Below are 23532 nucleotides of genomic sequence, written 5' to 3'. Positions count from 1 at the left end.
CATGTTATCATTGCTAATCATAGTTAACTATTCAGGTAAAAGAATATTATAGTTAAAATGATAACTCTTTGATAAATTATTTAATAAATAGATTTTATATTCATTTTAATTTATTTATTCTAAATTTAATTTTATTTTATTTTTTATAAATAAAATATTATATAAATTTATAAATTCGTTTAAAATGTCACATATTTCATTAATTTTTAAATATAATGTATTTTTCTATAATTATAATATTTTAAATCAATGAATATTGTATATAAATTATTAATTTTTTATTATAAAAAATTTATATTATTTAATTTTTTAAGTGAAAATAATTAGTCAAATGAATATTTTAATATTTATTTTTATGTTCATTTTTATGAATGTTATATTTCATTAAAGTTTTAAGTCTTACAACATCAGAATGACCTGAATTTATCATTTCCATTTCCCATTTGTCTAAATCTTCTTTGTACTGAGACAGTAATTGCATAGTTTTACTGATATATGGTTCCTTCTCTACATTTGACAATTTACTCCAACTTATTGACATTGATTTTAACCAATCCTAATGAAAATAAAAAAAAAATAATAAATTTATTAAATAAATAATAAAATAATTATGTTATTTTTTATATTTTTATTAATCATTAAATAAAATATTTGAATTATAACTGGAAATTATTTTGTCATACCTTAAAAGATATATTTGGATCTTTTTCATTTTTTTTAGATATTATATATAAAAAATATGTATTTGGTGGTTTTTTTGGTCTACCAAGTATTTTATATTTCTGTAATTCATTTTTAATTAGATTAATTAATAAAAAGTAAAAATATTAACATATGATTCGATATATTCATTATAAGTACCTGTTTATTAGTTTCTTTATATTGTTCATATTCTTTTTTTTTTTTTTCTGATAATTCCTTTTGTTCATTAGTAAGAGAATTATTATATTTTTTTAATTCCTTTGTATATATTTCATAATTTTTTACATATTGTTTTCTAAAATTTTCCTTTTCAATAGGATCTAATTCTGCCCATCCTTTGGATGCCTTTTTCAATATTTCTGAATATTTTATATTAGATTCTTCTTGTTCGATTTTGAATTTAATATCTTTTACATATAAAAGAAAAGGAGATATTGGTTTCTTCGGTTTTGATGGAAGAATTGTTTCATTTATATACTTTAATACATTTTTTGATGCATTTTGATAGAAATTTAATAAACAATTTCTAAAGCAATGAAAAATTAAAATTATGTATAATTAAAATTAATTATATTATTATATTCTATTAAAATAGAAATTAATAAAATTTTCATTAAAAAATTTTTCATCTGTGAGACAAACGATTCATTTATGAACTATTTTTAAACAATTGTATAAAATTTTTTTCTATCATAATACTTGTTTGAATCTAATTTATTTTACCTTGTGCACAATAAAGTTTCCGAGCGTGTAAAATATATAAATTTTCTATAGCACATCATCTTATATATGTATATATAATTATATACAATTATTGTTTATTATTATTTTTACTGTTTCATATTTATTTTGAACAAAAATAAAGCTATTGAATACAAATATAAGAATATATATATATATATATGTAACAAAAACAAAAAATAAAAATACAACACGTGCAAAACTTTCAAATCTCAACGATCCAATTAAATTGTCAAATTTAGACTACATTGAGACTAAAATTATCGACACAAATTATTATTTACAGATCTATAAAAAATAATTTATTCAACAAAAAATCATTTTATATATAATATTTTACATATAATATAAAAATAATTATATTTTTCAGATTAAATTAAAAAATGTAATTAGATACTTATAAGAAATATCTTAAGTGATCACCATGAACTTAAAAATATAAAAAGAGAGATAATTAATATAGAGTAGAGGAAAAAACCATAAAATATAAACACATTAATATGTACATAGTAAATTAGTTGTTCATCAATATGATATTATATGATTCTATTATTTATTACTATATTATTATTATTTATTGCTATTACTATTATTATTAGTAATTTGCCGTTATTTAACTAGTTACTTTTTATTTATTACTATTATTATTACTAACTTACCATTACTTAACTAAGCATTTTTTTTAGATATATTTTCACACAATAGTAAATTATAACTTTTATGATTATAACATTAAATATCATAATTTTTTAACACATGAAAATTAAATTTTATATATTATTAAATATAATAAACTATATCGTTTATTATATCATGATATGAAAGTTATGTTTTTATTATATCAAATATGTAATTGAATTTTATAAATTATAATTTTCTGTCAGATGAAAACATTTTATTTAAGACAATGAAAAGTTCTTTTATTGATGGTTTTAAATAACCGATTTATTTTTTCTTAAATTTTTAAACAAAAAAATTTTCAAATCAATTAATTATTTTAAATTTCATTTATTTATAAAATTAAATTTAATTTATTTAATATAATATAAATTTATAATTTTATAAAATAATTTGAAATGAAACTTTGTAATATAAAATAACAACAATTAAATTTATTGAATTGTTAATAAAATATATAATATTTATTTTTATTGTTAGATTACTTCTTATTGTTTTTATATTATGATTAACATAAAAAACAATATTTTGTGAATGATTTTTTATTGAAATTTCATATTAAAAATATTAAATAAATTCTTAATTAATTCTCAATTTATTTATTCATGGTATCGAGATAAATACATAATAAAATAAAATAAAATTCTTTATAATTTCAATGACATTGATGTCATTGATCATCTTAATAAATATCATTAAATTTTAAATAGATAAATTAGCGATGTTAATAATTTTCATATATAAACATATCACAATCTGAATTGTATTGATGTATATCATTATTATCATCATATTAAAAGCGATGCAATCATTTTTATATCGAAGTTGACTTTAGTTGCTTTAGTGATTGATTATTCATTACAATTATATATTATATACTATTTATATAATTTGATGCCGGCAAAAACAACACAATTTCATATTGTTTAAGATAAAAAAATATTAATGTTTAATTATTAGATTTAAAGATAGTAGATTTATAGATTATTAATATTTTTGTTTAAATAAAAAAAGTTATAAACAATGTTGATAAATCAAGATAGTACAGAATCTGAGATTCAACAAACATTTTCAGATTTTGAGGTTATGGGTGCGTAATAATTTAAAATATTAATGTTTATTGCAATTATATGTGTATAAATATAATATTTCTATTACTAGTGTATAATATAATGTCGCAATATAGCAATAATAAATATATTTCAAATCTAATATAAATCTAATATAGAATATATATATATATTTTTTAATAATTACATATATTTCGATAAATTTTAATTAATAAACTTGTTATTCATAAAAATTTTAATAACAAAAGAATAAAATAATTATATATATATTATATTGTATGTTATATTGTGATAAGATAAATATAATAAAAATATATATATATATATTATATGATTCTTATTAATTATCAAATTATTTTTATTGATAATTTGATAATTATTTTTATTGATAATATTGATTTAATAACAAATTTATTAAAACTCCTTTCACTTGCAAATAAAATTATTTAAAAATATTTCAAATATGAAATACATTTTTCTATTTATTATTACAATGTTTATATTTAAAAAAAAATTTTATGTATTTTTAGATTAAATAATTTATTTTTATTATTTATTATATAATTTATTATTTAGTTAAAAAAATCATTTAACTTATTCAAAAATAATTATATATTTATATATTTGAAAAAATTAATATTTATAATAATAATAATATAAATTTATATTGAATTTATTTTTTTTTAATTATTTTTTTTTGTCTAAATATTATAGTTTATATATTATTGAATATTTTTACAAACTTTTTTATCATTGTTTTTTTTCAGATGATTTATTTCAAACTTTAAGTTCTGAATTAGGTATTCCTGTATTATTTGATGATGAAATACCTCAAAGAATAGATAATAATGTTGATAATCAAATTATAAAAGATATATATATAGGAGAATCATCAAATAATTTTGAAGAATCAAATATTATTTCACAACAAAATTCAGGTACATCTTTTTTTTTATTACATTGATTTTTATTTATTAGCTATAAATTTATAAACTATTTTTATTTGTAATTATATTTATAATTTAACTATAAATTAATGAATTATGATTATAGATTTACATGTAGCTAATGATGTAAAAATGGAAATTAAATTGGAATCTGCAAATTCTCATGAACAATCTTTATCTTCTACACCAAATCAATGTAAATTTAATAGATTAGAATCTCAAGTTGAAAAAAATTCTCCTGCTTCTCTTTGTGATTTTAAGGTATAGTAAAGATACTTTTATTTAAATCAATTGAAATAGTTTATAATATTGATATATTATATCTGTTAATTTGTTGTAGACAATTCTAGAAACACCACCCATTTCTCCCCCGCAAAATATATCCCCACCTATATCACCACAATCAATTTCAAATGTAACTATTGCAAATCAAATAAAACTTATGCCTCTTAAATCACAAGATACAAAAGAAACAAAATTTATTCTTTCTGAAAAAAATTTTGCTAAACGCGTTTGGGTTCAACCAAAAAATAATATTCAACTTATTACTGATGGTAAAAAATTTCCTTTAAACAAATTTTTTAATTAATTTTATTTTTGTAATATTTATTTTTCTAAATCACATGTTATTCTTTTATGTACTTCATATTTTCCAGCACAGCCTCAAAATGCTATATTTTTTAATACACAAAATTTTGTTGCACTCACTCAAAAAATTAAACAAAATTATATATCATATCCTTATATGACACATATAACACCAACTAATACAAATAATAAACGAACTTCAGTACAATTTCCATCAATGCAGATAAAAACGGAAACAAATAAAATTCAATTACCACAAGAAAATTGTGTAAAAATTATGGATAGTATAAACAACATATATACATCAGAAACAAATCAAGATATAAATATGATTGATACACCTTTGGTTCTTAACAATGAAGAAATTGGACACACTTCTATAATTATAAAAAAAGATTCAGCTGTATCTAGACCAGTAGTAATTAAAACAGAAAATTCAAATTATACTCCAATTGTTATAAAAAATGAAATACAAGATGTTAATTTTACTGGACGACAGGAATGTGAAATAAAAGCATTGAAAAGACAGCAAAGAATGATAAAAAATAGAGAATCAGCTTGTCTATCACGAAAAAAAAAGAAAGAATATGTATCTTCATTAGAAAAACGAATTCATGAGTTACAACAAGAAAATAAACAATTAAAAATGGTAAAAATTACATAGTGAAAATTATATTTAATAAAATTATGTTTAACTTTATAAAAAATTATATTTATTATTAGGAAAATACAACTTTAAAACAAAAACTTTCATCATTGGAACATACAAATACTAATAATAAATTTAAAAGTCTAAATCTCAATGCTAATAAAAAGAATGTTGCTATTCTTTTAGGAATGATCTTTATGGTATCTTTAAATGTTAATGGTTTTAAGTAAGTTTATAATAAACTTTTTTTTTATTTATTTATCAAAATATTATTACGAATTATAATATGATATTATGATATAGATAATTAATTAATGAATAATATAAACAAATAATTTAATTTAAATCCATAGAAAAAAAATTATTTTTTAGAGATATATTTTTACAAAGTAATCAATTGGATATATTACCTACTGATCTTCCAATCAGCACACATTATACAAAACATGGAAGAACATTACTTTGGTCATCTAAAGATCAAACTCAGGAAGAAGATGAAGATAATTTTCGTAAAAATATGTCAATTCCACAACCGATGTGTTTGATGCATATTAATCAAAGTGAATCAATTCGTTTAGATTATGAATTAAGACGATGGATTGGTGGAAAATCTTATCAATATAATTGGACTACATTAAAAAAAGCAACATTAAATACAAGATTTATAGGAAAATTTTTATCATCTTCTCATGCAATGAAAACTAAAATTAAACAGAAACATAACATATCAGAAGAAAGTAAACCTGAAATACTTCAAAAGACAACTGACCCATCAATATCAAATGCAATTGAAATATTTTCTCCAATAATAAAAGAACATGCTTCTTTATTCGAAGCCTTAGGGAGAAGAGATGATACCTTTTATGTAGTTTGGTTTAGTGGAGAACATTTGCTTTTGCCAGCTTCAAGCAAAAATAGTACAGGCAGACCAAGAATGTCATTAGTTCTTCCCACACTTTCTATGAATGGTAATAATTTTTTACTTAGGCTATATGTATTATGAAATAGAAAAAAAATTCATTCGATATTTCTTTTAGAAACATTTTCAACGCCTGCAAAACATATAACTATGATGCAAATTGATTGTGAAGTTACTAATACCCAATTATTACATTTACAACAATCAATCATACCTGATCATTTAAAAAATATTAATAAAACTGAAAATCATACACATCAACCAGATGATGAATCAGATGCAGTAGCAGCGAATGTAACTAAAAATTACAAACCATATTTTATCAAAGAGACTAATCACAAAATGTTTCATAAAAAAAATTTAAAAGATATATATGTTAATAAAGATAGTAAAAATTATAATAAGTCAATTGCTTATATCTTAAAGCAGAAATTTATTTCTGAATTCGATTTAGAAGAGGTAAAAACTGTACTGCTCAAAGATTTAAAAAAAACAGATTCTAGTACAAAATTTATGTCTTCGAAAAAAAATGGAAGTGAGTAATAGTTATAGTATTTAAAAAAGAAGTTTGTGTTTTTAACAATAAAAAATAATATTACATAGCTATTATAAACCAGTAAATATATATATTCTTAAAACTAAACAGAATTCATGTATTTTATATTTTAAGAATCATATATAGAATATTTTTGAAAATATGATTAAGGGTCGATTCTATAAATCAAAATGGTTATAAAAGTTGATATAAAATTGAAACTGTTGATATGAAGTTATTTTTCAAGTTATAAATGATTTAATTTTAACTTATTAGCAATATCATATCATAATATCACTAGTTAAATCTTTCAATCAAAATTAATATTTTCATTTTAAATACAAAATAGAATAATATTAAAAAATCTTTTATTTATAAAAATATTTTGATATGTATTATCTCTATGCAATATACTATTAGTATATTATATATTATATACTTCTAAAATAAAATTAAATTATTTATAATTTATAATTTAAAAAATAAGTTTTTAATCAACATTTTTCTGAATTCTGAATTTTTCTATATATATATAGAAAACTGGCTTAGTTTGGAATTAATTTTCGAATTAAATAACCGTAAATATATCTTTGAAAAATATATATTATTTGTAATTAAGATTAGATTTTGAATTAAAGTTTAATTCATATCGAATTTGAGTATTCCAAAAGATTATTAAAAAATAAAATGTAGATTCTCGACGACCAAAATTATAATTGAATTATAATGATACATATTAAATCGATCATCATTCTCTTCAAATTTCGTGTCAATTGGTCATTTATATCTTTCGGAAACGCTATTTTTTTAAAATTTAAATTAGAATTAAATTAAAATATTATTCGGCCATATTCATATCATTTGGTGATCCATATATAATATAATAGTCATCTACATACAGATAATGTATAGCTAAGTAATAGTATATATACAAATTTAAATCAATTCAAAAATTCTATTATATTATAATTATTATATATATTTAAAAACTTATATTTATTTATTAAAAATCTTAGAATGATATCTCTCGATTATAAAAAATATTTTTGGATATCTAAAATAGATATCTAAAATGATATGTATAAAGAAAAATTGTTTTTAAAAGAAAGAAAAATATAATTATAAAATATAATAAAAAAATATATTATATACATATTTTAAAAGATCATCAATCGATAAAAAGCACTTTATTCTTAATAATTTCATTAAATATTTGAATATAGATTTGAATATAGATATAGAAATTATAATCTTTCATATTGTCTTAAAAATATTTTATATATTATGAATATATATATATACATATGTATGTATATATATAGTATATGTGTATAATATACATGTCTAAAAAAGTCTATAAAGTCTATCTAACTTTTTTGTTTTTAAAAGCACTTCATTTTTGTTATTATATTTTTATAATTGATGTCAAAATATTGTCAAAATATATATATATATATTTTGCATAATTTCGAAATATCATATGTTAATAGTATTATGTTATTTATAATGTACGCTATGATAAAGTTGCTTAATCATATCATCTTAAAAATCAATATCATTTAAATGATTTAAATGATTTTTTTTAATTCTTCTTAAAAAAAATCAAACAATCAATAAATAATATTGAATCTAGCAAATATTATCTTTGAAGTAACAATTTAAAAGAAATTTCAATGTTGAGATTCTAAGTTTTATAATACTATGCTATAATAATCATGATTTTTTTTTTATTTTTTTAGAAAAATATTTATGACACACTTGTTAACAATATTAATAATCTTTGATCTATATCTTTGTTAATTATAGAAAAGAAATTACAAAAGTAAACTCAAATTTGTTTCTTACAAAGATATTTTTTATTATATATTGCTTATATATAAATATAAGGAATTTATTTAATTAATTTGATAAATTTAAATTAAAATAATATTAAAAATTGTAATTATTTTTATTTATTTTTTTGTCACAAAAATATTCAGATATATTAAAAATTTATAAAAATAATGAAAATAGAAATTTTTTATAAAAATTAACTTTGATATTTTTTTAATTCTATAGCATGTTTTAAATAACTTAAAATATTAAAAATTATTTTTTAATTTATTTTTATTAACAACATATTATATATTTTATTCCTATTTTAAACAAATTTATCATTTTTTTCGTATTGTTCTTTTTTGTTTATTGTTTAATTGTTTGCATAATAAATATTTTATAAAGATTTATTAATTTAATTTGATAATTTAAATATATTTGATTATATTTGTAAATTAAAAATGTGTTTCTTTTTGATTTATTTTGTATTGTAAATAAAATTGTAATTAAAATTACAATATTGTAATTAAATTTTTTTTTTTTTTGATATATACAATATTGCAAAAGATATTGCAAGAGTATATAGATATAATAAACAAAAACAAAAAAATTTCTTGATTTGATATGTACTAAATCAGTGTTTCTTTTATAATTAACAAAGATACATTGTTAAAGTTAAATATATTAATATCCAGATATTTTTATATAAATATACAAATATAATATACAATTATTTTTATGAATAATTGTATTCATAAAGTTTGATCGAGCAATACTACTTTACACATTTTATATTTCACTTTATATATCAATATACTAAAATATATTAAAAGTAATACTAAAACCGTTTCATATTTGGAAATTGACTCAAGCAAAATATAATATAAATAATAAAAAATGAAGTATCCTATTGAAAACTGAAGATCTTTACAAGAATTTTAATGTCATTTCAAAATCAAATAATACCATAACATGTTTTGATATATAATTTTCATATTAATCATTTCTTCATATCTTTCATATATTTCAATTTATATAAAAATCTTATATAAAATTCTTATTTAAACTTCACATGTACAGGTACAATCAATGCATATAAATATATATACATATATATATAAATTATGATAATAAATATTAATATACAGTATAAATTAATATCTTATTTTTTATGAAATGATTGATGATATTTATAAATTAAAAATGTGTTTCTTTTATTTTGTATTAGGATTTTTTATTTTTTGGGTATATATTGCATTTACATATGATTTTATAATAAAGTATGTAGAATATTGTATTGTTCATTCAAGTTTTATTAAAATTAAAATTCAATAATTTTAATATAAAAGTGCTTATATCAAGATTTAAGATTTTATTCAAATATAATACAAATATAAAAATTTCATACATACAATATATTTAAAAAATTCGAAAACTTAAATATCTAAAAAAATACAAATAATAAGAAAATATGTTTTAGACAAAAATTGTTTGATATAAAAAAATTAATAGTTTAATTGTAATATTAATAATTTAAAATATTAATAGTATTTTATAGATTGAGAGATGATATGAAAATCAATTTTAATTTTTTAAAATGGAACTATATAATTTTTATTAATCAATATTATTTTTATATTATCAATGAAATTTATTATTTCTTATAAAAAAATATTAAACTATTTCTGTCGAAAAATCTTTAGTTTAGGACTTATTTTAATTTAAAATTTGTAAAACTTATATAAAAGACAAGAAAAGTAATAAAATATCATTTCGCATGTTTTTTGATTTTCATATAATAAATTTTATAAATTTCAAGTTATAATATTTTTTAAACTTTTTCATATTAACATATTAACAAATAAGTATTTTTTTTATAAGAAATAATGAATTGCATCAATTGATACAATAAGAATTACACAATTCCATTTAAAATTGACTTTTATATAAATTTCTATTAATCTATAGAAAAAAATATTAATACTGCATAATGTATTTTTTTGTACAAACAATTTTTATTTGAAATATTTTTTTACATCATTCATATTTTTTCAGATTTGAGCATTTCCAGTTAAACTGAACATAAGTAAATAATGTGTGTATATTACTTACAATTTAAAAAAATAAAAGGACTTTTATAATAAGATTAATATGAAAATAAAATTTTATTGCATTAAAAATTAATAAATAGATGTATTTTGTTTTACATATATATATTTACTTAAAATTTAAAAATACAAATATTGATTATTTTAAATTTGGCATAGAACCTCCTAAATAAGTTTTTAAATCCGTTATTGTAGATTGTATCAATTTGGCTTTTATAAATGATTTCCCAAGTCTTTGATGAGCTGTGTATCTGTGACATCCACCAAAAGAATAATAATAATCACCCCCTAAAATAGGTTATAGGAAAAATATATTATATAAAACTAGAATTACTGAAAAAGTAATATGATTTTATGATAGAAATAAATCAATTTACAATAATATAAGATGTTAATATATTTGTAAGATAATGATTCTTTTACTTTAATGATTCTAAGAAATTGATACCAATATCGCTATATAAAAATATCAAATTTATTTACTAAATTATAAGCAATTGAAGTTGTATTAAATACAATAAAATAAAAATAGAATAAAATCTTCTTATCTTCATTACACCGCCATATTTCGTCTCGCTCATTTAATATGAATTTAAATTGTTTATAACTTAATAAATGAGATTCAATTGATATTTTTATATATTTTTTGTTTGTTTTTATCTTTAAAATCGACTTTTTAAAAATGTCTTGCGAATATTATTAACATCTTCTCTAATCTTTAAATCATTTAAACCTTATTATAAAATTATTATATAATTCATTAGTAAATGTTTTTTATATTTTTTGAGAATTTATGTATGTTGATAATTTTATAAATCGTTTCAAAAATATATAAAATATTTTTATATTTTTGTTAAAATTTCATTTAAATCTTTTTTAAATTCATATAATTTGATTGTAACATATTTAATTGAAATGCTTAATCTACCGCGAATCAAAATCGTATAAAATACATAAAAATATATTTCATGTGATAAAAAAATTTATAGATAATTTGAATAATTTGAAAATTATTATATATATATATATAAAACTTTTTCATACTTTTTCATATATATATTTATTGTGTAACAATAGGAAAAGAATGAATTTTTTTAAATATAAAAAAATTCATATGTAGAAATTTATTTTAAGTTTTGCTTAAAATAATTTAATATATTGTTGAGTGGCCTTAACTATATTCAATGGTATTATTCAATGCAATTATTTTGATACTGATTTTACCAATTTTTTTGTAAAAATTAAATCGAATTCCATTATTTTATTTTTCTAATATTTTTTTTAAAATCGTTTTATTTGAAATTATATATATAATATTTGAATGAAAAAGATTAAATTTATATTTAATTTTTAAATAAAATTAAAATTATATTTTAATTTTTAATTCATTCCGAATATTTTCTGACATTTAAATCATATGACTGAAGAATATATTTAATTACTTTTAAACTATCATATAATAGCTATTTTAATAATATGTGATGATATGTTTTTTGGTTTTTGTTATAAAATTTAAAATTATTTAAAATTCTTAATTTTTTGTCATCACTTTTCAAATTTTTTTTTAATAAAATATTTAATAAATATTTAATTAATAAACAATAATATTAATTAATAAACAATAATATTAATAATTTCTCCAAATTATCTATTTTAATAGATATACAACTCCAAGCTATCATTCCAGATATATTACATTAATTAAGCTTCATTTTTAATTATTATATTATAATATCTTTCCAAAAAATATATGAAATAAATATATTACATAATTATGAGATATTTTCCAATAATAATTTTATTTTTTTCGTATTTAGAAAAGTTCATCTTTAAATATTAGAATTAACTTTATAGATATAAAATATAAATGTATACGTAATATATATATATTTTTTTTTTTCAAATCATTTTTTCCTAATTTTTTTTATCATATGAAATATATTTTTATATGTGATATATTGTATATTCATTTCTAAAACAAAATTCATTATTTCATTCAAGTAAAATCGAAAAATTTTTTGTTATTTCTTATTGCTGTATGTTTCCAAATATTTATAACAAACATTTATTTATAAAAATATTTTTTCCAGAGTAAAACAATAATAGAACTATTTAGGTTTTGTTTCGATTTGCAGGCTATATTTATTTTTTGCAACAGATTATCCATACCGAAATTAGTTTATTCCACACTATTAATGATGATTAATAAAAATTTGTTACTCGCTTCTTACATTTATTAGTAAAAGAAATTATATAATAATAATAAATAAAATATAAAAAATAATAAAATTAAAATTAAAGAAACGAAAAATGCGAATTAAATAACAAAATGTACATATTAAAGGAGCATTTATTTTTGTTGTCTCGAGTTATTTATATATATATATATATATATAAACTTTATAATCTTTGAATAAAAATAGATGACATTTGTTGCTGATAAGAAATGTGAAAAAAATCTACATATCTAAAATATTCGACAATTTTTTCAAAAAATATAAAATATTAACAAAATGTTTTTCATTGTTGCTTTAATAAAAACATAATTTAACATAAACAAAAATATTTTGTAAACGGTAGAATTCTATCTTTATAAAATAAATTTATCATAAATATTTATCATAATATATAGTATTAGTATAAACTATATGAAATTATTTATCTTACAGTCAAAGATCAATATAATTTTTTCATTAACTCGATAGCATAGATATTTTTCTTTGCTATTTCTTTAATATATGTTATGAATAAAAAAAAGAAAATTCTTATTACCTTCGCTTCCTTTAATCCATAAAACATCGATTGGTGGTACGAATGTTTCTGTTTCAGGATTGCTTAATACATTTATTAAACTTTGAACCTTTTCTTCATTAATAATTGGAGGAATAGGTCGAATAAGTACATTCATTGGAATATCATAAATTTCTGCATTTATATTAGAATGAATGCTAATAGAATCAGTATTCATTTTAGATTCTAAAATTATAAAATAAAATAAAAAATGCAGTATTTAATTATAAATAAGATAATATAATTAATAAATAATAATGAATAATTAAAAATTAAAGATGTGATTTATATATTTAATTATTTGCATATTTTTATGTAAATATTTTTATATAACAAGTTGACTTAATATAAACATTAATAAAAGAATTGCAAAAAGCTAAAAAATAAAATATACTTAGGTTAGTTTAAATGTTGATTATTTAAACATACGTTTTTATTTTTAATATTGTAAGATATAATTCTTTATTTATTAATTTTACAATATAATTAATAAGTAATATATAATATTTTTAATATAAATAAATATAGAATATATTAAAATAAATTAAGATTACGTACTTTTAAAAGACAGACTATGACTAGATTAACTATGAAATCTTCTATAAAATGAATCAGAAATATTTAGAGAGGGGATAAAACATAAAGAAAGATAGAATGATGATGACAATAATAATAATTACAATAAATATATCAAAATATTCTGATTTGAATATGATGTGATTTGTATAATTATTTCAACATTTTATATATTTAAATGAATAATAGAATATTTTAAATATTAATATTTGAAATAATTTAATATTTGAAATTAACTTGAAATAAATAATTAAAATAAAATATAAAATTATCATTTTATATTTAATGGTTGTTTAGTTAAAAAAAAAATTACATGTTCTGCTAAATGTTTATACATATCAGTTTGTATACTTTTTGGTGCAGATAATATAATTGGTTTACCACTATTACAACTATTCATAATAGCTTCTGATAAAGGAAAAGTTTGTAAAATTTGCACACCTAGAAAAAAAAGAAGAGCTAAAATAATATATATATATATATAAAATATTAATATGTATATTAATATGTATTCATATTTTAATAATGTGTTCATAACTTTAATACCAAGTTCTTCTGCAATCATTCGAGTTCCATCATTATAAAGAATTATTTCGTTATTACATTGTGGACATATAACACTGCTCATATTTTCCACAATTCCAATAATTGGAATATTTAGATGTTTAAACATATTAGCTCCTCTTCTAGTCACTTCTAAAGCTGTTGTTTGAGGTGTAGTTATTAATAATACACCAGCAATTGGAAGATTTTGTACAATTGAAAGATGTGTGTCTCCTGTTCCGGGTGGGGTATCTATGACAAGATAATCCAACGGACCCCATGCTACTTGACGTAATAACTTATCAATAGCATTCATTACCATTAATCCTCTCCAAATTACAGAAGACTTATTATCAATTAAAAAGCCCATAGACATGCTATATATATATATATATATATATATATATATGAAAGAAAATTTTAATTTTAAAGATATTAATAAGAATATAAACAAAATAAATAATATTATTTTATTACCATTTTACACCATAATTTACAAGAGGTTCTATAAGATTTGCATCATTAATCATGGGAATTTGTTGTATATTCATCATTAACGGTACAGATGGACCGAATACATCAGCATCGAGTAAACCAACAGATTTTTGTGGTTCGACAGTTTTTAAAGCGATTGATAAATTTACAGCAATTGTTGATTTGCCAACTCCACCTTTTCCAGATGCTACAATAACGATTTGTTTAACACCTTTTAAAGGTTTCACTTTTGGAAGACCACGTGCCATTAATTCTTTTTGTTTTATTTCTATTTCTTTCTTTTTTCGTTCGTTTAAAAAAATAAAACGACTCTAAAATAAATAAATAATCATTATAAAATTACGGGACAAAAAAAAGAAATATTTGAAATGCTTTGTTATAAAGACTGTCATTCAGATAAAATTATATTATTAACATTATATCTATAACAATTTTTACATATAATTGATAAAATAAAATAATAGCGAATTATTAAACAATGTGAAAAATATTATATTATTAAAAAAATGTACGTACTAATGAAAATGATCGATATATATTTGTTTCATTATGATTTCGTTGAAAACGAATACAAATTTTGGTAAATGCCAATGCTAACATTTTTAATAAGAATATTTATTTCACAAAACTAACAATATCTTTCTTCTACTTGACATTACGAATCTCATCATTGAGAAATCTTTTTTTTTATATATCAAGAAAAAAATATAGTATATGAATATTAACAATTTTTTCTTATTACAAGATTTATGTTAACAATTTGTTGATATATGATTTGATCGTATATTTTTACAATTTTGTTTACATTCATAGCAAATTTTAATGTTTCTGATTGAAACTAACATAAATATTTAATGCGAGGGCAGTGCAGTTTTTCATTAAAACGAAATACATATCAGTAATGCGGTATAATTTGAGTTTAACATAAATATGTGAAAGTAAGTCTTATTTTTTATTTTGCAAAATATTTTAATTAATCTTCATTTTATATAGTTTTTCGTTTTAGAATTAAAAATAAATATTATGAATATTATTTATAACTTTTTTACTATTCACATTATCATTAGCTTATAGTTAACCTAACTGTTGAGTCGTAATATATATATATATATATATATATATATATATATACACATACATACACACACATACACACACACATATATGTACATAGATATATTGTCCTTAATATAATAAGTAAATTATATCATATACAAGATTTGCTAATATTTTATTTTATTTTCAAAATTTAATATCTTAAATATAATATTGTAAGTATATATTTATCTATTTAATTAATAATTTTATTTATATAATTTGAAATAAATGTCATATGTGTAAGTTTAAATGTAATTATTTGTATACTTTAACATAATTATGAATTTAACCTTTTAAATTATTCTTTAACATATTTTTATTCATAATATATATATATACATATGTATAATAATATATACAATATATTAAATATTAAATATATAATAATATAAAACATGTAATATATAACATATATATAATGTAATATATATAATAATAATAACAATAATGATGATAATATGATATATAATATATTACATATTAAATATTTTTATAAATTAAATAATAGTATCTAGTTTTTTCTTTTTCATAGATAAAATATTTTATATCAGAAATTTAAGGTATATAAACTATGGGCCTAAACGCAGCTGTACAAGCTTTAAAGTAAGTTAAAAATAAAAATATTGTTTTTAAATAGTTATAAATATTATAAAAAAATATATTATAAAAAAATATTTATCTAAAGTTTGTTAAAAATTTATTTGATTATTATTTTTATTAGGAAAGCAGAGCCCTTAAAGGATAAAGTACAACGTTGTAGAGATCTTTTAAATGATAGTGATGCATGGGTATGCCAACAACAATTACAGAAAATATATCAACAAGTTCTGATATTAGATTTGGAATATGCTCTTGATAGAAAAGTTGAACAGGAACTTTGGAATCTTGGATTTAAAAATTATATAGCAACTTTACAATCTCAAGCAAAAGACAGGAAAAATCCTAAACGTGGAGAATCTCAAGCTTTACTTAGTTGGTGCTTAGAAGCAGCTAGTGGTTTTTATTTAACATTATTACAAGAAATTTGTACTGCATTTGATTTAGATTTACCATTCAGAAGGTAATTAGATAAAATAGATTAGATGTTACATATTACTTATGTTTCTAATTTTTAAAAAATATAAATTAAAGATTGAAAATAATTATAATATTAGTTCTTAAAATAGTTACGAAGATGCGAAATTATAATAAATAGACTAAAAAGATTTTAGCCTATCAATTATGATTTCAATATACATAGAAATATTATATCAGTTCTAAAATGATTTTATATTGATTTTGATATATATTTGTATAAGATTGCTTGAATATCAATATTAAATCAGTATGATTGTTTATTCATTTATAAAATATATAATAAATAATAATAAATAAACTTTATTATTACTAGATATCTTATTATTACAATAATTTTTGATAATTTTTATTATAATAAATGGATAAATAATATTATTGATTATTTCTGAAATTAATTTGGATTTGTGTATTTGATTTAGATAAAAAAATAAATTTCAATTATTGGTATATTATTTATATGCATTAATTATAATTATGCATATGATTAATAATATATGATATTTTAGAACTGATATGAAATCAATGTAATAATATAAGTTTTATAAAATTAGAATCATATCCAATATAAGCTGGAATCTTTTTATATAATTGTTATAACATTATTTTGGTAACTTATTCACAACTAATATATAACAATTTTAAAGAATTATTTTCAAAAATGTTATAATCCTTTAAATTTATTTATATAAAGAATCATGGAGAAACAAATTTTATAATTATACATGTTTTTTTAGGAAGGGTTATATTTATGGATGTACATCACCATGGAAAGCTATTGAAAAGTTATCAGTGCCTCATAAATCTTCATGTTTTTATGCATGCCAGTATTGTCTTGTGCATTTAGGAGACATTGCTCGTTATAGAAATGAGAGTAAACAAGCTGAATTATTCTATAGGCATGCAGTATCATTATCACCATCCAGTGGTCAACCATATAATCAGTTAGCCCTTCTTGAAGCATCGCGCGGTAATAAATTGGCAACTGTATTTCATTATACACGATCTGTTGCTGTAAAACATCCTTTTCCTGTTGCCACAACAAATTTGGCAAAAACATTATCTTCTGCTTTAAATGATACATCAGTTAATATAGATGGAAAAACAAAATTAACTTCTCAAGAGTATATAGCAGTTTTTTTAAAGCTTCATGGTGTGATTCACAATCTTGGAGATCTAAAAATTGCTTCTGCATATGCGAAATTATTAACTGAAACATTAACAGCTTTAGTTGCAACAGAAAGTTTTAGCTCTTGGATGCTTGTTCAAATGTTCGTAATTAATTTGTATGCTTTAGAACATACAAGTGTCGTTGTTGGCAATACTGAATCATTAAAACAGGAACAATTAACATCTGATGAAAAAATTGCTCGTGATTGTATTTTGGATCTTATAGCTGGAAGTTTGTCTGCCTTATTGTTACCTGTCTATACAATAAAAAATTCTATTATTGAGTATTTTGCTTTGCCTTCTATAAAACTGTGCCTTGATTGGATTCATACAAAACCCACAGTTTTAGAAGAATTAGCTTTTACATCGAGGCTTCAAATTTGGCCCAGTCTATGTGTATTATTAAATGCCTTGCAGAATTGCGTAATCGATTTCACTTATGATCAATATATTAAGGTACCACTGCCAGAGGATCGTGATCTTCAGGGATTTTTACCGCTAGAAAAAAGTTTTGAATGTTTAAAATTTACGAGTACCGATTTAGAAGATAATATTGAAGCTTCCAATAAATTGCGAGCAATTCGTATCCTTCATTTAGGTCATTGTTTAGCACAATATAAAATTAATGGTACTGCATTAATTGCTATTACATTAGGAGAAGAAAAAGGTGAGAATAAATTTAGTTCTATAAGTGAAGGAAATGGATTAAGCAATGAATTGATGAAAGAATTAGAAGAACTCAGTTTAAATAGAGGAAGACAATCTGTCGTATCTACTAGTCCAGTTCTTTCGGAATCTGCTAGCAGTAAAGGTTCTACAGATGTTGATATATTGGAACATGCTCTAGATAAAAGAATAGGTATCTTAAAACCTCAAGGTTCATTAGAGCGAAGTAAAGATACAACTTTAATCACTGCTATAGAATCTAATACTTTTGAAAACACTAATGTGCAGCCTAGAAAACCAAGACAAAACATAGCAATGCAAACTATAATGCGACGGGCTGAAAATGAACAAAAGCAAGTTACTTTTAAAAATGTTTCTCCATTAAACATAGAAGAGGAGACTGAGAAAAAGCCTAAAGTAACTGGAATATCGATAAGTCCAACAAAAGGTGTTACTCCTAGTGGAAATAAAAATATATCAGTTATTGGAGAAATATCAAAGCTGAATAATACTTCAAATACAACTACAACTCCAATCACAGTTCAAAATCGATTACCATTGATGCCTTCTGTTACAACAGCTATGCAAAATCAAATCATGTCTTCTCAAAATCTAGCAAAAACTACAAAATTACAGCATACTATGTCACAATCTACTCAAATTAATCATCTCTCTATAAAAGAACAGCAAGCATCTGGGATTCTAAATTCAATATCTGGAATATCTCAATGTGCAGGAAATATTTGTTATCAAAATCCAACTTTTAATGTACAAAATCCACAATTTACAAAAAATTACATTACGAATCAAATTGGAAATCTATCAAGTTATCCAATTCAAGGACATTTTACTGGTTCAGCATCACAATCACAGAATATAAATTTACATACATCCAATCAAAATAGAACTATGCATCAGAGAACTCATATTGTATCTCAGAATACATTGTTACATCAAAATCTTGGAATTTTATCTTCAACACAGTCGATAAATGCTTCCCAGAATATTAATCCTCAACAGACAGGAAATATTGGTTTGCAGCAAAATCGTAATTTGAATATTCAACAAAATCATAATTTGGCTCTGCAACAACAAAATATTATGAAAAATAACCTCAGACCAAATACAATATCTTTACATAATCAAGCTACTTCAACTATTGCTAATGTTTCTACTTTGTCAACATTAAATACATATCAAAAGAAACTTCATCAAGCTGCACTTATGATACCAAATGTATCAAATATACCAAGTAATTCACTAAATCCGAATTTTCAGTTTAATTTTAAGCAAAATGATTTTAATCAAGATGCCTTTAATCAAATACCACCAAAACAACTGTCATCATCAATATATAATAAAAATTCAGATGTTCTGGAATTTTCATTATCTAATCATTTGGGCATGTCAAAAAATCAATCTCAATCTACAACAAATTATCCAGTTTTTCAAAATTACGAAACTACAAATTTCAGTTTATGGAAAGATAGTCACCATTCACAGCTTTCTATGCCTTGTTGGGGTTCAACAAATAGAGGTATACAGTTGCATGATGAAGATACATCTGTTATGGAAAACTATCATAAGTGGGAAGATTCTTCTAATTCTGGAAATATGATACCACAAATTTCATTAAAAACTTCAAACAATTATTCATCAGATTCTAAACATATGAAGCATTTTAACACTGGAAACAATTTTGATAATTCTAAATCTTTAGAGGTATGTGTTATATAGTTAAAATAAAATCTTGTTATTTTTATATATATTTTATATGTATTTTATATTACATATATTTGAATACTATAAAAATCTTCATACATATGGTTATAGGTAGACAACAAATCAAATCAATCAATCAGCATAGGAAATACTTACTCACTATTTAGCAGTAATAATACATGGGGATCTAATGCACAAAGTTGTAATGTATCAAATCAAGATCAAACAAAGACTAGGCTTAATCAACAATCTTTATGGTTTGGACCTGGACCCTCTCCCTTGGAACGGCTTTTAGAACAACAAAAATCATTACGCGAAGGAGGTACCTGAAGGAAAGCAATATAAGATTATATCGAAATATACTGAAAAAAGATATATCCAAATTATGGATGCAAATAACCAAGGGGATTAAACAAAACGTATCATAATAAATTCCATCGATCGTTTGATGAAATTATTAAATTTGTTACAAAACAATATCTAGTGAGAGGTTTTGTAGGCGTTTAGATGTTCGTTATATAAAACGAACAATACTCACGTCCAAAGCGTTATGAAACGCACTGTAGAAATATATAAATGTTAATTACTTATGTTAATTGTTACACGCATGATAGAAAACGAAGTTATTCTGGTAGTTGACATTACGCGATGAAGTTAAAAAAAGAGGAAAAGGATGAAAAAATAAAAAAGAGAGAAAGAAGAAAGAAAAATGTTTTTTTTTAATCTATTTAGATATATGTTTAATTTGTGCCGCTTTAAAAAAATGATACTCAACGACAAAATGATTCATCATTAATAAATGACTAGTTATAAGAATACTATACATAAATCGTATCATTTAACTGCTAACAGTTATGAATTTAAAGATACATATTTTACAAGAATGAGAAAGACTTTCAATCAATTTTATAATTTAGAATTATATACAATTTATTTTTGCAAATAATTCTAACTTTATAAACAAAAAGAAAAATGGAAAAGAAGAAAAAAATACACAATATATAAAGATTATTTTTATTTATTGATTTTTATTGATAAAATTAATATAAAATATAATTTTGGGGATTCATTCTAATAACATGAAACAGCATTTATAATTTTTAAAAATGAGTAAAAATTCAATGCAATGAACATAAAAATAATTTTGTCAAAATGATTGAAAATAAATTTTCTGATTATCTTTAAATATATCATATATAAATTATTATGAAATTAATTTGGCAATTTAGTAATTTAATCAATTTTATATTAAATATTGTTACTGATATATACGTAAACATAATAGAGCAATATAAAAGCAAAAAAATATGTATTTTATAGAATATTTATGTATTTATGTAGTTATTTAAAAAGAGAAGGAAAAAGGTAAATAATTTTTTGGAATATATTAATGTGTTTTTTTTGCAAACATGTATTGAAAAATTAATAATTTTGAGATTTTCTTAGATTTATGACATTATTATTAATATACATTCAAATGATTTGATTTCTATCAGTTGAGACATTTCATTTTTGTGCATGCGAAGAGAAACTTGTTCTTTATTTTCTTTACAGTAACGTATTATCTGTTTTAAATAAAAGAATCATTGAATATTAAAAAATTATAATTAATTTTATTTTATTATAAATTATTAATTTTGACTTAACATTTATTAATAATTTAATATTATATAACTTAATATTACTGTTTCGCCATGATGTAACAAATAATTTTTATGTTCAAGTATGATCTCACATATTCTTTTGTTGATAAATTAATATACATAGAAACTGTATGTTTATAATTAATTCTTCATTCTTATAAATTATAATATTAACAAAAAACAAACTTATATAGATATGAAATGCAAAATTATAATTTTTTGGCAATATTAATATTATACATTTTTTAGAAATATTATCTTAAAAACTTAATAACCAATATTTTACATTTAATGTGCGTGTGAAAATGCAAGAATATTAAAAAAAAAAAAGATATAAAGGTTTTAATATGTCATAAAATGTAGGTTTGTGGTATCTTCTTAAGTGGTATCTTCATAAATCATTTACTTGATATTTTTAACAGACATAAACTAATACAACATGGATATAAAATAATGGATTGTTTGCTATTCTTTTATATCTCTATACTCTTAAATACAATTGTTACAAATTTTTACATCTGTTTCTGTCAAAAAACTAATTATTAAATTATTCCAAAATCAGTTTATGTAAAAATTAAAATTTTTTCTCAAATGTTTTTTTTTTTCATATATAAAATATATTACAAATATTTCATATTTTTTAATTGATTTTCCATAGATAGCTATAAATGATATAACTGAAAATAATCTGAGAATTTATTAGTATAATTTTAAAAAAGCTTAGGTATGTATAAATAAAAAATTATGTGCAATTATTATGCATCTGATCAAGATTATTATTAATGACATATCAATTTTATCTTCTATGAAAAAAAAATATATGTAACCCTCATATAACATATATTAGATTCCATACATACAATTATAAAAATAGCATTATATTAAAATTATAATTGAAATTACATATTGCTTTATATTTTAAGACTATTTTCTTAAATTTTAATTATTTGATAAGAAAAATAAAAGTTTCATATAATTCAGAAAAATTTTCTTAACAAAATAT

The 23532-nt window shown here is 19.8% G+C and overlaps 5 protein-coding genes and 1 long non-coding RNA gene across 10 annotated transcripts; 2 read left to right on the top strand and 4 right to left on the bottom strand.

Moving 5' to 3' along the window:
• Positions 1-92: 92 nt before the first annotated feature.
• Positions 93-2062, bottom strand: TFAM (mitochondrial transcription factor A). Its single transcript, XM_086914068.1, has 4 exons — positions 1426-2062; positions 862-1228; positions 684-782; positions 93-556 (listed from the first exon to the last, which is right to left on the bottom strand). The coding sequence occupies exons 1-4, from the start codon at positions 1482-1484 to the stop codon at positions 341-343; spliced, it is 741 nt and encodes a 246-aa protein (XP_086770194.1). The 5' UTR covers positions 1485-2062; the 3' UTR covers positions 93-340.
• A 641-nt stretch (positions 2063-2703) lies between these two features.
• On the top strand, positions 2704-10832 carry Atf6 (bZIP_ATF6 domain-containing protein ATf6). Of its 3 annotated transcripts, XM_086914061.1 has the most exons (9): positions 2704-3211; positions 3959-4129; positions 4245-4399; positions 4479-4692; positions 4795-5375; positions 5450-5601; positions 5748-6343; positions 6413-6829; positions 10700-10832. In XM_086914061.1, exons 1-9 carry the CDS (start codon positions 3145-3147, stop codon positions 10717-10719), a joined length of 2373 nt encoding a protein of 790 aa, XP_086770187.1. In that variant the 5' UTR covers positions 2704-3144; the 3' UTR covers positions 10720-10832. The 3 variants fall into 3 exon arrangements, with proteins under 3 accessions (XP_086770187.1, XP_012341632.2, XP_003693452.2); XM_012486178.3 differs by lacking the exon at positions 4479-4692 and having other exon boundaries at positions 4950-5375; XM_003693404.4 differs by lacking the exon at positions 10700-10832 and having other exon boundaries at positions 6413-7591.
• An 8-nt stretch (positions 10833-10840) lies between these two features.
• Positions 10841-14169, bottom strand: LOC100871872 (sulfiredoxin-1). 2 transcript variants are annotated; one of them, XM_086914072.1, is made up of 3 exons: positions 13972-14169; positions 13525-13728; positions 10841-11040 (listed from the first exon to the last, which is right to left on the bottom strand). In XM_086914072.1, the coding sequence occupies exons 2-3, from the start codon at positions 13718-13720 to the stop codon at positions 10892-10894; spliced, it is 345 nt and encodes a 114-aa protein (XP_086770198.1). In that variant the 5' UTR covers positions 13721-13728; positions 13972-14169; the 3' UTR covers positions 10841-10891. The 2 variants fall into 2 exon arrangements, with proteins under 2 accessions (XP_086770198.1, XP_086770197.1); XM_086914071.1 differs by having other exon boundaries at positions 14101-14167.
• LOC100863793 (iron-sulfur cluster transfer protein NUBPL) lies at positions 13973-16272 on the bottom strand. Its single transcript, XM_086914067.1, has 4 exons — positions 15673-16272; positions 15139-15467; positions 14665-15038; positions 13973-14559 (listed from the first exon to the last, which is right to left on the bottom strand). Exons 1-4 carry the CDS (start codon positions 15754-15756, stop codon positions 14390-14392), a joined length of 957 nt encoding a protein of 318 aa, XP_086770193.1. The 5' UTR covers positions 15757-16272; the 3' UTR covers positions 13973-14389.
• On the top strand, positions 15695-22072 carry LOC100872334 (uncharacterized). Of its 2 annotated transcripts, none has more exons than XM_086914060.1 (5): positions 15695-16094; positions 16787-16857; positions 16976-17314; positions 18066-20886; positions 20998-22072. In XM_086914060.1, exons 2-5 carry the CDS (start codon positions 16826-16828, stop codon positions 21214-21216), a joined length of 3411 nt encoding a protein of 1136 aa, XP_086770186.1. In that variant the 5' UTR covers positions 15695-16094; positions 16787-16825; the 3' UTR covers positions 21217-22072. The 2 variants fall into 2 exon arrangements, with proteins under 2 accessions (XP_086770186.1, XP_012341622.1); XM_012486168.2 differs by lacking the exon at positions 15695-16094 and adding an exon at positions 16319-16427.
• LOC147656627 (uncharacterized) lies at positions 21889-22847 on the bottom strand. Its single transcript, XR_015294097.1, has 2 exons — positions 22562-22847; positions 21889-22451 (listed from the first exon to the last, which is right to left on the bottom strand). It is a non-coding gene; the product is annotated as an uncharacterized LOC147656627 (long non-coding RNA).
• Between the last annotated feature and the right edge of the window lie 685 nt (positions 22848-23532).

Source organism: Apis florea, unplaced genomic scaffold (assembly GCF_048593485.1).
Source record: "Apis florea isolate Af1SG1 unplaced genomic scaffold, ASM4859348v1 contig_3571_pilon, whole genome shotgun sequence".
Lineage (NCBI taxonomy): Eukaryota > Metazoa > Arthropoda > Insecta > Hymenoptera > Apidae > Apis > Apis florea.
This window is presented reverse-complemented; position numbering and strand designations above follow the sequence as displayed.

What these genes read in the sequence shown, in the direction of transcription:
- Atf6 (XM_086914061.1), top strand. Translation starts at nt 3,145, where the DNA reads ATGTTGATAAATCAAGATAGTACAGAATCTGAGATTCAACAAACATTT. An exon ending in TATTCAACTTATTACTGATG is followed by an intron (nt 4,693 to 4,794) that starts GTAAAAAATTTC and finishes CATATTTTCCAG; the next exon opens with CACAGCCTCAAAATGCTATA. An exon ending in TTAAATGTTAATGGTTTTAA is followed by an intron (nt 5,602 to 5,747) that starts GTAAGTTTATAA and finishes ATTATTTTTTAG; the next exon opens with AGATATATTTTTACAAAGTA.
- TFAM (XM_086914068.1), bottom strand. Translation starts at nt 1,484, where the DNA reads ATGATGTGCTATAGAAAATTTATATATTTTACACGCTCGGAAACTTTA. An exon ending in GAAACTTTATTGTGCACAAG is followed by an intron (nt 1,229 to 1,425) that starts GTAAAATAAATT and finishes TCATTGCTTTAG; the next exon opens with AAATTGTTTATTAAATTTCT. An exon ending in ATCCAAATATATCTTTTAAG is followed by an intron (nt 557 to 683) that starts GTATGACAAAAT and finishes TATTTTCATTAG; the next exon opens with GATTGGTTAAAATCAATGTC.
- LOC100872334 (XM_086914060.1), top strand. Translation starts at nt 16,826, where the DNA reads ATGGGCCTAAACGCAGCTGTACAAGCTTTAAA. An exon ending in TTAGATTTACCATTCAGAAG is followed by an intron (nt 17,315 to 18,065) that starts GTAATTAGATAA and finishes ATGTTTTTTTAG; the next exon opens with GAAGGGTTATATTTATGGAT. An exon ending in ATAATTCTAAATCTTTAGAG is followed by an intron (nt 20,887 to 20,997) that starts GTATGTGTTATA and finishes ATATGGTTATAG; the next exon opens with GTAGACAACAAATCAAATCA.
- LOC100871872 (XM_086914072.1), bottom strand. Translation starts at nt 13,720, where the DNA reads ATGAATACTGATTCTATTAGCATTCATTCTAATATAAATGCAGAAATT. An exon ending in ATGGATTAAAGGAAGCGAAG is followed by an intron (nt 11,041 to 13,524) that starts GTAATAAGAATT and finishes AACCTATTTTAG; the next exon opens with GGGGTGATTATTATTATTCT.
- LOC100863793 (XM_086914067.1), bottom strand. Translation starts at nt 15,756, where the DNA reads ATGTTAGCATTGGCATTTACCAAAATTTGTATTCGTTTTCAACGAAAT. An exon ending in TATATCGATCATTTTCATTA is followed by an intron (nt 15,468 to 15,672) that starts GTACGTACATTT and finishes TATTTATTTTAG; the next exon opens with AGTCGTTTTATTTTTTTAAA. An exon ending in AATGATTGCAGAAGAACTTG is followed by an intron (nt 14,560 to 14,664) that starts GTATTAAAGTTA and finishes TTTTTTTTCTAG; the next exon opens with GTGTGCAAATTTTACAAACT.